Genomic DNA, 15,531 nt, shown 5'->3' on the forward strand with positions numbered 1-15,531 from the left:
CGTGGGGATTTATGGGAAGATATTCCCATTTTCACCCCCCCCCCCCCCCAAAAAAAAATAATAACACGATTTTGGACTCGTAAAGACAGTTGTGGGTGGGGAGCCCCCGGGGGGGCCCGGCCCGGCCGCCTGTGCAGCGCCGGGAGCGGCCCCGGGGGCACGGGAGGGTCCGTGGAGGCCGCGGGTGAGTCACCCGTGGGAAGGCGGCCCCGGGGCGGCTCTTACTCACCTACCGCGGGGCTCGGGGCGGGGGGGGGCAGCGGGACACCGGCCCCAGGCCGGCGGGGGGTGGGGGGGGCAGCATCCCGCGGTAGCACCGGGCGCTGCCGGGCGGGCGCCGCGTGTCGGCGGTCGGTCCCGGGACCGGTACCGGAGCGGGACGGCGGGGCCCCGGGGCCGGTGCATTTCTGCCCCCCCGGGGGCGGGCCCGGGCCGGGTGGGGCGGGGCCAGGGCGGCATTTAGGGCTTTGGTAACCGGGGGTTGCTCAGACTTGCTCGGGACTTCCCCGGACGTGCCGGTGCGCTCCGCCGCCCCGGGCACCGACGGGCACCGGAGCCGGCCATGCCGCCGTTGCCGTTGCTCCCCCCGCTGCTCCTGCTCTGCCTCCGCCTCCTCCGCGCCGAGCCGCTCGCCTGTGAGTACCGGGACCACCGGGCGGCTCCCGCAAGGTGGGCGCGGGGGGCGAGGCCGGGGGGGTCCCGTCGGGGCCGGGGCGGGCGCGGCGCGGAGCCCCCCGGGGGTCTCCCCCGATCGTTGCGGGTCGGGCGGTGCCGGTCCATGCGGGGGAGGGGGGGGTGGGGGGGTGTGTCCGTCCCCATCCTCCCCCCTCGGGGATGCGGAGCAGCGGGGGCATCGCCGGGCGCACCTCGGGGCTGCGTGTCGCAGGGGAGCAGGGACCCCCCCCGCCGAGAGCAGCCGCGACCCCCTATCACCCTCCGGCAGGCAACCGGGAGCCCCCTCCCTCCCCGACCCCGCAGCCCAGCTGGGACACCCCCCCCCCCCCCGCCTTCTCCCTGCAGAGAACAATAGAGGAATTTTTTTTTTTTTACCCCCCCATCCCTGAGAGCACAAGGGACCCCCCCTCCTCCCCTGGGAACAGCGAGTGCCCCTTCTCCCCATGGAGAAGAGGGACCCCTCTCCCCGAGAAGGGTCGGTCCCTCCTTGTGGCCCCCCCCGCGCCGTTCAGACCCCCCCGTCCCGGAGAACAATGCGGCTCCCTTCCCCACCTAGGACAATGGAAACCCCCGTCCTCCGTCCGGAGAACAATAGCGAACCCCTTCCCCATGTGACCCCCTCCCACCCCCGGGAGCGGTGACCCCCCTTTCTACCCCCTTGAGTCTCTGAGACCCCCCTCCTCCTGCTAAAAACAACGGGGACCCCCCTTTTCCCCCCAGAGAACTGTGCCCCCCCCCCCCATCCCAGAGAACAATGAATCCCCTTTTCCCCACCCAGAACAATAGGGAGTTCCCTCCCCCACAGAGAACAATGAATCCCCCCACCCCAAAAAAAAAAAAAATACCCCTGGGGGGGCTCCCAAATGATGCCCTTTTGGGGGTCCCACTTGGCGCTGGCAGGTCTGGGAGGTGCCACCTGTGGGCTGAGCTGTGGGCGGCCTCAGCCCCGCGGGGATCGGGGTCCCCACTCGCTGTGGGGGGGCACACGGACACGGGAGGGCTCCCCCCTCCCCTCCCCACAGGGCCCTAAACCCGAATTAGCCTCCGTCCCACCCGTCGCCTCGTTGCTTCCCCTCCGGCCCGAGCGAAGGGGAGGCGAGATCCCGAGATCCCGTTCCCCGCTGCAGGAAGTTTGGCTTCCTCCCTATGGTGGGAATTTCTCAGGGCGATGGTCGGTGGCTCCGACGGGCAGAGGGGTCCCGCCACGAGAATCCCCCGCTCCCGCGTCCCCGGCACCGGTGACACCGCGGGGGCCCGGCCACCCGGGTCTCCTACCCCTGACCCCTACGTGTCGTTAACGGGGAAGTCTCCGAGAGCGATAATTAGGGCAGGAATTGCAGAAACACTGGAGAGGGAAGGAAAAATCCTCCAAAAATCCTTTTAGGAGCCGTTAACAAGAGCCTCGGAACCGAGGCGGGTTTCGGTGTGGAGCCGGTGCCCACCCCCGTGCCCTTCCCGGGGGCCAGAGGGGTTAATCCCACCCGGGACAACGCGGGGCCGCGGCCAGACCCCCGTGTCAGGGCTGACCCCGCACCCTTCAGCTCACCCCGGTGCCTCTCGCAGCCAGTTTCACCCCCCCGGGACCCCCATTTTTTCCCCCCCGTCGGGGTCCGGTGCAGCCCTGTGGCCCCTCGACGTGCGGCGCTGGGGAAAGGCGAAGCCAAATCTCCTTTTAGAGAGCGAATGTTTCCCCTCGGTTCAGCTCGGTCGTGCTCGCTGGAATGCCTGGGCTTTTTATAAATCCCTCCTCGAGCTGAGGGATGGGCACGAGAAATGCCAGTTGGAGAAGAAAAAGCCAAAAAAAAAAGTGGAAAGGAGGAAAAAAGTGTTTTCGGGTGCTGTGTCCACTTGCAAACCTCGTTGCTTGAGCTTTAGAAGAATTCTCTAAATATCTATTTTTAAAAATTTATTTTTCTTGCAGAATTCAGGGCTGCCCAAATTTCCTTTTGTTCTTCAGGGCAATTATTTATATTATTTTTCTGTAACCCCCTGCACATCTTAAATCTTTAACTGCGTGATCTCCAACACTTATCGGAGGGTTTTTTCTTTTCTTTCCCAGCCCCTTAAAACACTGATATAAAAATAAAATGAAATCCGGCCCTTCGGAAGAAAAGCATAAACGTTCCTGACACCTTGGAAATGTGGTTTTACTTTATAGCATTACTTAGCACCTGATCAGCATTTTTATTTTTTTTTTTTTAATAGGAAAGCCATAAAAACCCCAAGCAGGTATTTTCGTTGCGACTTGCACATTCCACAGGCTGCCTGCGTCTCTCCGGCCCTTTCCTCTCCGATCTGAAAACTTCACACTTTTCCCTTTTAAAACACATGTTCGGCGCTGTGTCTGCGCGGAGGGGGAAAAAAAAATGGCAGGGGAAAAAAAAAAAAGAAATATATATAAAATTGGCCCCTCCAGAGGCTCCTGCTTGGAGGAGGAAAAAAAAAATTGCAGGAAAAAAAAATTTAAAAAAAAAATAAATTGGCCCCTCCAGAGGGTCCTGCTTGGAGGACGGGAAACGTGTCTGTTTTATGGCGCTCGTGTGTGTTTCTGGTGCTGTTTAGATTAAGATTTAGGAGAATTAGGGCCCGGAGCGCCGGGTCTGTTATCGGTGGAGCTGGAGCAGCCCCGGCTCCGCGGAGGCTCACGGAGGAGCCGGTGCTGGGTGGGCTCGTTGGCGGAGCTGGGGGTGCTTTTTTCGGAGGCCTCACTGGACGATGGGGAGTTGGGGGCTGAGCCCCCCAAGGGTGGGTTTGTTTTGGGGGTGGGTGGGATGGAGCCATGCCATCACCCAGAGATGCTCGGGGTACCCCGGGGTACCCAGCAGCGACGTCTCTTGGATGCTTTTACACCCACCCCAACAGCATCCCCTGAGCGACGGGAGGCACTGCTAATTAAGATATCTCCAGGGTAACGAGGATTTTGGAGCATTAATTGCGCTGGGGTGGGAGTAGGAGCGGCCGGCGGGTGCTGAAAGGCGATCGGGGCCAGGGAGGTCGGAGGGGAGGGGAGGTCGCGGCACTTTCCGGGAGGTAATTTGGGATATTAGCCTGGCGCGTGCGGATGGAGCCGATAAGGCTGATGGACACGGAAAACCCCGGAGCGGGGTCGGGGGAGCCTTTTCTTTGAAGCCTCGTGGCGGAGAGGTCTCGAAATAAAGCAGCGTGGGGGGCTTTCCCATCACGGAGGGGCTCCCCGGTGGGGACCATCCTTGGGGGGGCCCTTGGGGTGTCCTGGCGCAGGGACCACGTGTCGAGGTGCAAGTGGTGGGTTTTGGCAGAGCCTGGTGGCACATGGTTGGGATTAGGGGGGTTGGTCAGTGCTGGTCTCAGCCCTCGGGGGGGTGCTGCTGGCCTGTGTTGTCGGAAAAGGGGGGGGGAAGAAAAAAAAAACAACCCCAAACTTTCCATAGTTGCGTTTGAAATCCTTTTGTCACGAAAAATTTACAAAGCCACAACCCAGCCCCCACCCAGCCCTGGAAAAACCACAGCGTCGCCGAGACCCCCCCCGCCTCGCGCCGCAAAGCTCCCCGAAGGCCGTCGGCGCTTCCCAGCTTGAACCCCCCCGCACCCACCCACCCACCCCCACCCCCCCCCGGCTCCGCCGAGGAGCCCCCGAGCTCGCGGGGGGAGCGCGGCCGAGCCCGGCGCCTCGTGTGCCTCCGCTTCGGAGGAGGGCGAGCGCTGCGGCGAGGGGCTCTGCCGGGATAAATGTGTGTGCGTTAAAAATATATATTGAAAATACATAAAAGAGAGAAAATATATTTAAATAGATTTAAAAGACACAAAATAGATATATATGAATATATAGAATGCATTTAAATATATGTACATTAGATATAGACTACACGTAACTATATATAAAATAGATATAAACTACACAACTATAAAAAATAAACTACAGGTAACTATATAAAATAGATACAGACCACACGCCACTATATATAAAATAAACTACACGTAACTATATATAAAATAGGTATAGACTACACATCACTATATATAAAATAAACTACACGTTAACTATATAAAAAATAAACTACAGGTAACTATATAAAATAGATATAGACCACACATCACTATATATAAAATAAACTACAGGTAACTGTATATAAAATAGATATAAACTACAGGTAACTATATCTATTTTATATATAGTTACCTGTAGTTTATTTTATATAGACTACATGTCACTTTATATAATATAAACTACAGGTCGCTATACATAAAATAGATATAAACTACAGGTCACTATATATAAAATAAACTACAGGTAACTATATAAAATAGATATAGACTGCAGGTAACTGTATGTAAAATAGATATATAAATATACAAATTTTTTAGATTTCCCCCCCCCCCCTCCTTTGTTTCTCCGGCCGCAGACCCCGCCGTGATTTCGCCCCAAGACCCCACCCTGCTGATCGGCTCCTCGCTGGTCGCCACGTGCACGGTCAGCCCCGACTTCCACCTGCGAGCCGAGGACCTGTACTGGACGCTGAACGGCCGGCGCTTGCCCGCCGCCTCCTACGCCGCCCTCGGCCCCACCACGCTCAGCGTGGCCCTCGCCCGCCTCAACGGCTCCAAGCAGCAGTCGGGGGACAACCTGGTGTGTCACAGCAGAGACGGCGGCATCTTGGCCGGCTCCTGCCTTTACGTTGGACGTACGTCGCCGGCGCGGTTCCACGTGCCGGGTTCCAGCCCTCGGTGCCGGGGTGTCCTCGCCGGCCGGTCTCAGGGGAGGATTTGGGGATCCCCGCGGGGGTGAACGCCCCGGTTCTTGCCAAACCGTGCCGTGAGCTCGCAGCGGTTGCTGGCGGCCGCTCGGTTTTAACCTCCCCGTGGTTTGTGCCCGGTGCCCCGACGCGCGGCCGCGGCCTCCGGCTCGCAGGAGCGCGCAGCAGAAAGGCTGTTTTGGCAAACCCTCGGTAAAATTGCACTTGTCCGAATCAATAATCGTAAGATTTTTATCTCAGGCTATTTTAAGGACGATGCTGCGTCCTAGGAATACAGAGGCTTAGCTGGGAATGCAGCTTGGATTTGTTTTTTGGGTTGTTGTTGCTGAAAGAAAACAGCTCCGGAGCCGGGTGCAGGCAGGGGTGGGCAGGAGCCGGGTGCGGGCAGGAGCTGGGTGCAGGCAGGGGTGGGCAGGAGCTGAGTGCAGGCAGGAGTTTAAACCCTTCCAGCAGACACATCTGCAGCCGCGGGGCTGGAACCTGGGGACTGTGGTGGCATCACCCACTGGGACCAGTTTTGGGCTGGTTTTGCCACTGCGCCATTTCATCCCCCTCTGCCTCTTTTTTTTTTTTTTTTTTTTTCTCTCCCAGTACCCCCAGAAAAACCAGTCAACATCACCTGCTGGTCCAAAAACATGAAGGACCTCACCTGCAAGTGGGCACCGGGGACAGAAGGGGAGACCTTCCTGCACACCAACTACACCCTCAAGTACAAGCTCAGGTGGGGCTGCCTGCCTTAAATCCTATTATTCTTAAAAAAAAAAAAAAAAACAAATGCTGATTTGTGTTTTGAAGTCTTACGGGTTGGTGGGGAATGGGGAACCCGATGCCTCCTGGCCGGACCCCTCTGGGGATGGCGCTGGGCGTGATGAGTTTCCTCAGGTCTCGGCTGCCGCGAGCGCTGGCAGGCAGCCACGCTCCGTGCGTGCCAGGGACGAGGAAGAGGAGGAGGGTGAGGAGAAGCGGCCGCGGGGCCGGTAACCCAACACCTCACCAGCGTCACGCTCTTGGTGTTGAGTGGCAGATAAATGAGCCGCGGTCCCCGTTTCCTCTGGGGATGGGTGAACATCCCCGGCTCGACCGCGGTAAGCGGCGGTACCGGTACCGGCACTGAGCGCCTGCCCGCAGGTGGTACGGCCGCGACAACACGTGCCAGGAGTATCACACGGCCGGGCCCTACTCCTGCCACATCCCCAAGGACCTGGCCCTCTTCACGCCCTACGAGATCTGGGTGGAGGCGTCCAACCGGCTGGGGGTGGCCGTCTCCGACGTCGTCATGTTGGACATCCTCGACGTGGGTGAGCGACGGCGGCGTGATGTCACCCCCACGCCGGTGGTGACCTCACGGCGGGGTGTGGGGGGGGAGCGGGTGGCGGGTTCACGCCGTGGGAGGTGGGGGGGCCAGCAGGAAATGGGCGATATGTGAGCAGAATTGCTCCTAATCGAATTAGGCTGTTTTCTCCCAGCTTTGGGGTTTGGTTTTTTTTTTTTTTGGCATCTGCGGCTCCTTAACCCCCGCGGCTCTGTGGCGCTGCCTGTGCCGGCCCCGCCAGCCCCTGCCCTGTCCCCGCAGTCACCACGGACCCGCCGCCGGACGTGCACGTCAGCCGGGTGGGGGACCTGGAGGACCAGCTGAGCGTGCGCTGGAGCTCACCCCCGGCCCTCAAGGATTTCCTCTTCCAAGCCAAATACCAGATCCAGTACCGGGTGGAGGACAGCTCGGAGTGGAAGGTGGGTCGGCATCGTCCGCCGGCGGTGGGGGACAGCGTGGGGACACCTCACCACGCTGGCGCTGCCATCTCCCCCCTCCCTGCCTCTGCAGGTGGTGGATGACGTGGGCAACCAGACCTCGTGCCGCCTGGCCGGCCTCCGCCCCGGCACCGTCTACTTCGTCCAGGTGCGTTGTAATCCCTTCGGCATCTACGGCTCCAAAAAAGCCGGCATCTGGAGCGACTGGAGCAACCCCACCGCCGCCTCCACCCCACGCAGCGGTGAGTGCCCCCGGCATCGCTCGGGGGGCAGGGAGGGGGTGCTCCCTCTCCCCTGCACACACAGGATGTGCAGGAGCGGGGGGGCCCCTCCCCACCCCGTGCCCGGCACCTGGATTTCTTGCAAAGGAGCCAATTCGGAGCTCAGCTTTCCCAGCTGGGAGCCAAAAAGCCGCTCTTTTCCTCTTGCCCACCATTATTTACCGCGCGGCAGCGATGGGGGGGGTTGAGGCACGTCCCCCCCCACGGTGGCACTTGACCCCTTTGTCCCTGCAGAGCGAGCGGCGGGGGGTTGTGACCCCAAAGGGGGGGAGCAAAACACGACGCTGCGGCGGGAGCTGAAGCAGTTTTTCGGGTGGGTGAAGAAACACGCCTACGGCTGCTCCAACCTCGGCATCAAGCTCTACGACCAGTGGCGCGTGTGGCTGCAGAAATCGCACAAAACACGCAACCAGGTAGGTAAGGAGCCTTTCACACTTCTTTTCCCCGGCTCGGGGGGGGATGCGGGGTCACCCCCCCCACACACACACAGACCCCTGGGATGCTGGGGGACAGGGGGGTGACGCTGGGGCGAGCGGCCGGCGGCGACGCGGGGCTCTGCTCCTCTCCACAGGTTCTTCCCGGCGATAAGTTGTAGCCCCCGGGGGACCGAGCGCCGGCAGGATGACACGGGGCGCCCGGCACCCACCTGGGACCACCCGCGCCCACCCCGGCCCTGCCGGGGGGGAGCAGGAAGGCGGCCGGGGCGAAGCGTGGCCCCGCAGCTCCCGGGGATGGGATGGGGGGGGGCAGGCTGGGCCAGCTCCAGGAGCCTCTTGCGTGCCGCTGGCCCCGTGGGACTGCGGCCCCCCACCCTGCCGCTCGCACCCCACAGCAGCGAGGGGACCCCCCAACCTCACCCAGCCGGGGGGGGGACGGAGGTTTTGCTTCTTAACCGCCAGCTGGAGCAGCCCCTGGGGTGAATGGGGCAGTGGGGGCTTCCTGGGTGTCCCCCCCCACCCTCAGCACAGCTCCCCCCACCCTAGGGAACCAATTTTGTCTGTTTTCTCCCCGGGGACCCACGTGCGAGCGCACAGAGGGGGGGTGTCCATCCCCGGGGAGCCACACGGGCTGGTTTGAGGCTGCTGGGGTTTGCCCAGTGCCTGCTCCAATTTTGATTCAAACCAGCCTTATTTTGGTTCCATTTCAGTCAATTAGGAACAGATTTAAGCTTAATGCCAATAAACCTCTGAAACCCCACCGGGGTCTGCGTCAGCGGAGCAGCAGCAGCGCGGAGGGACGGGGATGCAGCGGGCAGCCAAAGGGGACCCGTGTCCCTTGTCACCCTGTCCCAGGGCTCCCAGGGGACCGAGCCAAGGGGGAGAGGGTGGCACTGGGGGGTGACACGAGCCGTTTGCATCACTCACCTCACACCAGCTCTCCGGGGACAGGTTTATTTTGGGTGACCATAGAAAGGGCACTTGTGGGACACCGGAGCCGTCATGGGGCTGGGGGCACAGCTCATCTCCAAGAGGTGGTTTTTGGGGGGGCTGGTGCCTGTGGGGCTCCAGCCGGCAGCAAAGGCAGTGCCCGTCTCAAGAGGGGTCAAAGCAAGGTGGCCCCTTGGCACTGGGGGTTGTGGTTTGCCTTGGGCAAAGCCCCGGCACGACCAGCAGAGGAACCAGCCCCACGCTGGACCCCTCTGCTGAGGGATGCTTAGGATTTAGGGGTTCCCCCCTTTCTCCCATGAGGGGGGTTCTCCACCCCTTCCAGCCTGTGCTCAAGAAAAGGGGTTGGGGGGAAGACGCCCACCTTGCTGGGGTGGTGGAGGTACCCAGGGGGCCGCACGGGGAGCGGGTGGGGGCCAGGGGGGGCAAGCAGGGCCCCTGTTCCACCGGCCGGCCCCTCCAGCTGTTCCCACGGGGACACCCATCACTCGACTTCTTCCGAATCGTACTTGAGGTCCTGGAGAATTTCGCTGATTGCCTCAATGGTTTTAATTAGCCTAGGAGAGCGGATGGAAACTATAAATAAAGCCCATATGGAGCGTATTATCTGGGCCGCCTCGCCTTCCCCGCGCTGTTTATGAAACACTCAGCCCGGGGAGGCCGAGGGGACCGCGGCCGCGCGCCATCGCCAAACCCTCCCCGGGGCTGCGGCCGAGAGCGCTTTTGAAGGCACCATCTGGGCCCCCCTGGGCTGGAGGGAGGGGAAATGTGGGGAAGGGATTCCTATTCTGGGGGGGTGGGTGCCATAAAATGGGGGGAGACGGCACTGGGGCCACCACCTACTTGTGCTTGAGCTCCCGCACCTCCTGCTGATGGGCGTCCACGTCGGGCTGGTCCTGCGCCTGCTGCCGGGCCAGCTGGAGCTGCGCCGTCTGCAGCGGGGACACGGCGGGAGCTGGGACACCCCAAAAGCAGCCCCAGCTCTGCCCTGGAGCAGTGTGGGCCCCCCCACCTTCAACCCCCAAGCCTGGCACTCACCAGCTGCAGCTTCTCCTGCTCCCGCTCCTGGAGGCGGGCGAGGTGCTGGGCCAGGTCGGGGCGGGCGAGCTCGTCCCGCAGCCGCCCGGCGATGCACAGCACCTCCCGGGAGATGCCGCTGAAGGCCACCGTGATCTCGTGCACCAGCTGCCGGTAACGGGGGAAGTCATAGTGGGGTGCGCTGCTCAGGTACGCGCGGTGGCCCCTGGGGACAGGTTGTGGGGGGAGAAGCCGCTGTCACCACACCGGGGGGGGCACCGGGACGGAAACACCCCGTGGTCCCATCCCGGTGCTGAGCTCCCGTTGCAGCACCGGGAGGGTTTTCCTGCGCAGGTTTGGCAGCGCTCAGTCCCCACGACCAGGCAGCTTCACCCCTCGCACAGGACGGGCTTGGCAGCTGTTTTTTTAGGGTGGGGGGTGTTGGGTTTTTTTTTTTTTTCCTTTTCGCTCGCAAGCCTGGGAAGTCCATCATCTCCTGTCGGATGCTAAAATAGGATACAGGTGTCCGGTGCGGGGGTCCCTCTGCCAGCTGGAGCTCATCAGCCACCCCGCCAGCCGCTGCTCCGCCCCGCCAGCCTCTTCCCATCAGGATGCAAAAAAATCAGGATGGGGGATTCAGTTCCTTGCTGGGGACCCCCCTGCCCGCCCCGGCGGGTCCCGTCCCCATCGGTTCCCGGTACTCACTCCTCGAAGAGCCGGTACGCCTCGGCCCGCTCGCCCTGCAGCGCCCACAGCCGCCGCAGCAACGCCTTCACGGCCTCGCCCGTCTGCCGGGAGAAGGGGACGGTGGCGGCGGCGTGGCACGACGGTGGCGTGGGACAAGGGTGCCACCGGGCCGGTGCCCACCGCCTCACGGGGCAGCTCTGCTCCCGTTAACGGGCCCGGGGCCTCGACGCCCCCCCCCCCCCCCCCCCGCCAAGTGCTGGTTGTGGGGGAACCCAGGCTGAGCCCGGCCGCGGTGTTGAGCTCAGTCCGGCACCGGGACCCCCCCGGCCACGCGTGAACCAACGGGCACCGGGACACCCCCCCCCCCCGTCCATGTGCACACAATCAGACCGGCACCGGGCCCCCGCGCCAGCCACGCGTGCACTGACCGGACGGGTACCCCGGGACCCCCCCCGACACGTTACAGACGGGGACCGGGACCCCCCCCCCGACCACGCGTGCACAAACCGGACCGGTATCGGGACCCCCCCACCCTGACCCGCACCGGATTTCCCCCCCCCGCCATGTAAACACAACGCAGACGGACACCGCCCCCCCCCGCCACGCGTTCACGGCCCGCCCCGCTGCCGGTACCCGAACCGGACCGACTCTGTCCCCCGCCCCCGGGGACCCCTCCCCGCCCCGGTGCCGCCGCTCACCATGGCCCGGCCCCGGCCCCGGTCGGAACGCGCAGGCCCGGCGGGGCGCGGAGGCGGAGCGCGGCCGCGCAGCGCGGTTCCGCCGCCACCTGCAGGTACCGCCCGGTATCGCCACCCCGGTTCCCCCCCACTCCGCTCCCGCGCCCCCCTTTTATTAAAAACCACGTCCATTTAGGCAAAAAAACTCAACACAAAATAGGAGCAGCTTGAGCGCTGCGATGCTTTATTGGCAGGGCGCAGGCAGGGCGCAGGCAGGGCCGCCGCTGCCCACTCTACTTGACCTTCTTCTTGGGGCGCAGGTTGTTGGTGTGCCCACACTTTTTCTTGCGGCAGTTGACGGCGCGGGGGTGCAGGCGGGCGTAGCACCTGGGAAAGGGGGGAAAAGTGTCACCCAAAGCCCGTTCCCGCGGGGAAAAGAGTGGGAACAGAGTCCCCACGGTGGGGGGGGGACACACACAGGGGGGGGACGTACTTGCGGCAGATCATTTTGTCGCAGTTGTATTTCTGGGCGAGCTGGCGGAGGGAAGGCTCGATGATGCCCCCCCGCAGGCGCAGCACCAGGTGCAGGGTGGACTCTGAAACAAGAGAAAAGCGTCACGGGGAGCGCAGGGGCTGCTGGGGAGCAGCTGGGACCCTCCACCCCCCCGAAAAAGAAAAAATAAAATAAAATAAATAAAGCCCGGGGTGCGGCCCACCGCCGCGGTACCTTTCTGGATGTTGTAGTCTGCGAGGGTGCGGCCATCCTCCAGCTGCTTCCCCGCGAAAATCAGGCGCTGCTGGTCGGGGGGGATCCCTGCGGGAGAGGAACCAGCGCGGTGACGGGGGGCGGCGGCGGCAGGGGCGGCCCCGCCGCTGCCCGCCCGCCCCCCCCGGTACCTTCCTTATCCTGGATCTTGGCCTTGACGTTCTCGATCGTGTCGTTGGGCTCCACCTCCAAGGTGATGGTTTTGCCCGTCAACGTCTTCACGAAGATCTGCATCGTGGCACCGATCGCGCCTGCGGAGAGCGGCGGCCGCGTCACCCCCGGCGGGGCCCAGAGAGGAGGCCCCGGGGAGGGGGGGGGGTGTCCCCTCCCGCCACCCCCCAAGGCCTCGCCGCCGCCACGCCCGCCCCCAGCCAGGACGCGATGCCCCGACCCCCCCACCCCTCCCCGTTCCCGCCCCCGACACCCCCCCACGGAGTCCCGGGCCCTGGGGCGCAGCCGCCCCGCGCGCACCCGCCGCCTCGTTGCTGAGAAAAGGGGCGACCGGAACCGGAACCCGCCCGCGGCGCGTCACGACCGGCCGCGATCCGCCCCCCCCGCCCTTCCGCCGCGGGGCCGCAGGGCGCAGGCGCGAACGGCCCCCGCCCGCCTCCGCGCCCCGGGACAGGCCCCGCGGCCCCGGGACAGGCCTCACGGACCCGGGACAGGCCCCGCGGCCTCCCGCCAGCCCCACACTCTCCCCTCAGCCCCCTGCAGGCCCGAGGAGCCCAGACCGCTCCCCGGGACACCGTGAGGAGCCGATGGGAACGGGCCTGCGCGGCCCTGTGAGGGGCTGAGGGGCGATACGGGGCAGGCGGGAGCCAAAAGGAAACCCGGCTCCGGCTCTTCCCCCAGGAGGGAAACACGGCGGCCGCAGGGACAGCCAGCACCAGTCCGTTAGCAGCACGGACGGACCCGCAGGAAAGCCGGAGCGTTGATGGGCACCCCCGTGAGCCTCAAAGACAACATTTCTTAAGAAAAAACACCCGTGCCCCAAACCGGCTCTTCTGCACCAAAGTCTCCGTCACAGGTGGGGTTTTGCCGCTCTCCTGCTCGCACAAATGAGAAAGGACAAGAGGCATTTCAAACCCACATTTTACTTATTTCCCCCGAAGCGAGTCGCGGGGTTTACACTACGGTGGCAGTTTAGAGGCAGAAGGGTGCCCTTCTTCACGCGGCCATCGCTTCTCCCAGCTTTTGCTTCCCTCTTCCCAAAAAAAGAAACACACAAATATAAATACAGGATAGAAAGTTCTCCAGGGGCGGGCGGTGGCGGCGCAGGACCCGCACACCTAGTCCAGGTCGTTGGTCGTGTCTTCATCTGTGAGAGTCTGTCCGTTCACAGCCGGTAAATCGTACTGGCCTTGGGATAAATCCTCAAAATCCTGACTCGTGGTGGGAGAGATGATGTCAGGGCTGGTGTCGCAGGACTCCGTGCTCTGCTCAGAGGTAGCGATGGTGGTTGTCGTGCTTTTCGGGACAGGGTCAAAGTCATCATCATCTTCTAGGATGGGAGATTCGTGGATGTCTGGAAGGGAAGATGCAAACGTTAGTTTTGCTGCTGCAGCCACACAAGACGAGGCGCTGCCGCTGCGACGCGAGGTACGAGACACCCCAGCAGAACAATTTGCTGATTTCTAACTAAATTTTGTCTGCTTGCAGCGGTAATCAATAAAAAAAAAAAACCCAAACGATGCCACGTAAATTAGCAGCCATCTGTAACTTCTTTCAACCGCGTTTAATAGAATCAAGCAGCTCTCCAGGCTTTTAGCGCAGCGCCTGGGCGTCTCGTTGGCTTCTGACTCCCGAGAGCCGCCTCGCGCGTTCTTAGGAAAAGGGATTTTTCGCATGGGAAGAAAACCAACGGAAGACCCGCGCGCTGGGAGGAATCACTCACTGCTGAAAGCCTCCGGGTACTGCTTCGCCAGCTTCCCTTTCAGCGTCCTGGGGGGGAGAGAACAAGCTAAGCCCACGGGGAAGCTGACAGATCCAGAGCCGAGCTGGCCGGTCGGCTCCCTCTGCTCACCGGTGTTCACGGACAACAGAAACCCATCCCAGGGGGTTCCCCGAAGCGAGGGGCTCCCTCCCTGGCCCCCCGAGCGCTCCCGTCACTCCCTCTCAGCACATCAGGCGTTTCCTCCGAGTCCCACGTTTTGTAACCGAAACGTTTCGTCCCTCCTGCTGCCCTGGGGAGCACAGACCACCCCGCTGGAGCAAAACTGAGGAATCCTAAAGCTCCGCCCTCCGCGGCTCCTCTCCTGCTGCCTCCACGCGTCGCTTGGCCGCGTATTTTCCCCTCTCTGACTGTTTTTCCTTCCGAGATCACCCACTTGTGTGCTACTTTAACACCCCCGCAGCCCACCTAGACCTCAAGGAACCACCCTGCGCTCCCCGCCGGCAGTGACGTTCCCGTTCCCGTTGCCCACCGGATCCTCCGGAAGATGCTGTCCAGATCCTTCTTCATTTCCACCAGCGTCTTGGTGTGGTGGAGGAAACGCTCGTTCATCTGCTGCATGCGGACGCTGGAGAGGTTGTTGAAGTTGAGGAGCATCTCGTTGGTCTTCTCAAATCGATCCAACCTGAGCAGGGGAAGCGGGAGGAGCTCAGCAAAGATCCCGGGAGGTTCCCGGTGTCGGTACCGGGGTCCCCGCAGGTCGGTTCCCCCGGGACTCACATGTTTTTCTGAGCCAGGATGATGGCGTTGACGTCCTCGGCGTTGACCATGCCCAGCACCCGCCCGCAGAAAACCTGCGAGGCCGTGGGCTCCATCGCGGCCTGCGGGACCGCGGGGGCCGGCTCAGCCGGGGGGGCGGGAGCCTCCCGCGCCCCCAGGACCGGTAACGGAGACCCCCCCCACCCCATCCCCGGTAATGGGGTCCCCTCCGCCCTGCTATGCCACCGGTACCGGAGCTACACCACCTCCCCGCCGCCGTGCCCGGTCCCGGGGCAGCCCCACACGCACCCAACGCCGGTAACGAGATCCCCCTGCCCGCCCCCCGGCTCCCGGCCCCGGTAGCACCCTCCCGGTACCGAGCTCCCTCGGGGGGAGGGACGCGGGCCTAGGCCTCTCCCGGTGGCCCCGGGGCTTCCCGCCGGCAGCGCCCGCACACCTGGGGGAGCCCGTCCCGCCGCTTCACATGACGGGAGCGACACCGGGGGCGGCACCGGCAGCCGCACCTCGCTTCCGGGTGCGGGGTCACGTTGAGCGCGACCCCGTGGCGTCAGCGCGCCCGTGCGTCACGGCACCGAGCCGGAAGTAGTGGCGGCTGGCGGAGGGAGGGACCGGGACAGCGCCCCCGGTCCCCGGTATCACGGGGTATCCCAGCACACGGGCCCCCGCGCCATGGCCCCGCGGCGGCCCCTTTAAGGCGGCGAACGAGCCCCGTCGGGCGCTTCGCTGACGAGCGTTCTCACCACCCAATAGCGTCAGCGCGGTGGGCGGTACCGGACCAATAGGAGCGTTGTGGGGCGGGGCCGGCGGCCGCTGTTTCGCGGGCCCGGCGGGAGCGGCGGGGGGCGCGCGGCGGCCGTTGCTAAGGGGAGTCCCGGCGCGTGACGGGGACG

The 15,531-nt window shown here is 63.2% G+C and overlaps 4 protein-coding genes across 7 annotated transcripts; 1 reads left to right on the forward strand and 3 right to left on the reverse strand.

Annotated features, from left to right (window-relative positions):
• Positions 1–502: 502 nt before the first annotated feature.
• Positions 503–8,635, forward strand: CRLF1 (cytokine receptor like factor 1). Of its 2 annotated transcripts, none has more exons than XM_074808713.1 (8): positions 503–635; positions 5,058–5,336; positions 6,000–6,129; positions 6,537–6,706; positions 6,982–7,139; positions 7,231–7,399; positions 7,673–7,855; positions 8,010–8,635. In XM_074808713.1, the coding sequence occupies exons 1-8, from the start codon at positions 563–565 to the stop codon at positions 8,024–8,026; spliced, it is 1,179 nt and encodes a 392-aa protein (XP_074664814.1). In that variant the 5' UTR covers positions 503–562; the 3' UTR covers positions 8,027–8,635. The 2 variants fall into 2 exon arrangements, with proteins under 2 accessions (XP_074664814.1, XP_074664813.1); XM_074808712.1 differs by having other exon boundaries at positions 7,673–7,851.
• A 180-nt stretch (positions 8,636–8,815) lies between these two features.
• REX1BD (required for excision 1-B domain containing) lies at positions 8,816–11,273 on the reverse strand. The gene is made up of 5 exons (XM_074808717.1): positions 11,226–11,273; positions 10,546–10,628; positions 9,862–10,066; positions 9,667–9,755; positions 8,816–9,380 (listed from the first exon to the last, which is right to left on the reverse strand). The coding sequence occupies exons 1-5, from the start codon at positions 11,226–11,228 to the stop codon at positions 9,308–9,310; spliced, it is 453 nt and encodes a 150-aa protein (XP_074664818.1). The 5' UTR covers positions 11,229–11,273; the 3' UTR covers positions 8,816–9,307.
• A 148-nt stretch (positions 11,274–11,421) lies between these two features.
• UBA52 (ubiquitin A-52 residue ribosomal protein fusion product 1) lies at positions 11,422–12,515 on the reverse strand. Its single transcript, XM_074808718.1, has 5 exons — positions 12,442–12,515; positions 12,102–12,221; positions 11,932–12,018; positions 11,698–11,800; positions 11,422–11,591 (listed from the first exon to the last, which is right to left on the reverse strand). The coding sequence occupies exons 2-5, from the start codon at positions 12,202–12,204 to the stop codon at positions 11,498–11,500; spliced, it is 387 nt and encodes a 128-aa protein (XP_074664819.1). The 5' UTR covers positions 12,205–12,221; positions 12,442–12,515; the 3' UTR covers positions 11,422–11,497.
• A 531-nt stretch (positions 12,516–13,046) lies between these two features.
• Positions 13,047–15,404, reverse strand: KXD1 (KxDL motif containing 1). Of its 3 annotated transcripts, none has more exons than XM_074808714.1 (5): positions 15,078–15,404; positions 14,642–14,742; positions 14,394–14,546; positions 13,865–13,911; positions 13,047–13,495 (listed from the first exon to the last, which is right to left on the reverse strand). In XM_074808714.1, exons 2-5 carry the CDS (start codon positions 14,734–14,736, stop codon positions 13,260–13,262), a joined length of 531 nt encoding a protein of 176 aa, XP_074664815.1. In that variant the 5' UTR covers positions 14,737–14,742; positions 15,078–15,404; the 3' UTR covers positions 13,047–13,259. The 3 variants fall into 3 exon arrangements, with proteins under 3 accessions (XP_074664815.1, XP_074664816.1, XP_074664817.1); XM_074808715.1 differs by having other exon boundaries at positions 14,998–15,404; XM_074808716.1 differs by lacking the exon at positions 15,078–15,404 and having other exon boundaries at positions 14,642–14,775.
• Between the last annotated feature and the right edge of the window lie 127 nt (positions 15,405–15,531).

The sequence above is a fragment of the Strix aluco genome, chromosome 29 (genome assembly GCF_031877795.1).
Source record: "Strix aluco isolate bStrAlu1 chromosome 29, bStrAlu1.hap1, whole genome shotgun sequence".
Classification (NCBI taxonomy): Eukaryota; Metazoa; Chordata; class Aves; order Strigiformes; family Strigidae; genus Strix; species Strix aluco.

Coding starts and splice junctions, on each gene's coding strand:
- UBA52 (XM_074808718.1), bottom strand. CDS start 12,204: ATGCAGATCTTCGTGAAGACGTTGACGGGCAAAACCATCACCTTGGAG. Junction 12,019..12,101: donor CAAGATCCAGGATAAGGAAG/GTACCGGGGGGG, acceptor CCTCTCCCGCAG/GGATCCCCCCCGACCAGCAG. Junction 11,801..11,931: donor AGACTACAACATCCAGAAAG/GTACCGCGGCGG, acceptor CTCTTGTTTCAG/AGTCCACCCTGCACCTGGTG.
- REX1BD (XM_074808717.1), bottom strand. Junction 10,067..10,545: donor GCGTACCGGCTCTTCGAGGA/GTGAGTACCGGG, acceptor ACCTGTCCCCAG/GGGCCACCGCGCGTACCTGA. Junction 9,381..9,666: donor GTGCGGGAGCTCAAGCACAA/GTAGGTGGTGGC, acceptor CCGCTCTCCTAG/GCTAATTAAAACCATTGAGG.
- CRLF1 (XM_074808712.1), top strand. CDS start 563: ATGCCGCCGTTGCCGTTGCTCCCCCCGCTGCTCCTGCTCTGCCTCCGC. Junction 636..5,057: donor CCGCGCCGAGCCGCTCGCCT/GTGAGTACCGGG, acceptor CTCCGGCCGCAG/ACCCCGCCGTGATTTCGCCC. Junction 7,140..7,230: donor AGGACAGCTCGGAGTGGAAG/GTGGGTCGGCAT, acceptor CTGCCTCTGCAG/GTGGTGGATGACGTGGGCAA.
- KXD1 (XM_074808714.1), bottom strand. CDS start 14,736: ATGGAGCCCACGGCCTCGCAGGTTTTCTGCGGGCGGGTGCTGGGCATG. Junction 14,547..14,641: donor ATCCTGGCTCAGAAAAACAT/GTGAGTCCCGGG, acceptor TCCCCTGCTCAG/GTTGGATCGATTTGAGAAGA. Junction 13,912..14,393: donor AGCATCTTCCGGAGGATCCG/GTGGGCAACGGG, acceptor TCTCCCCCCCAG/GACGCTGAAAGGGAAGCTGG.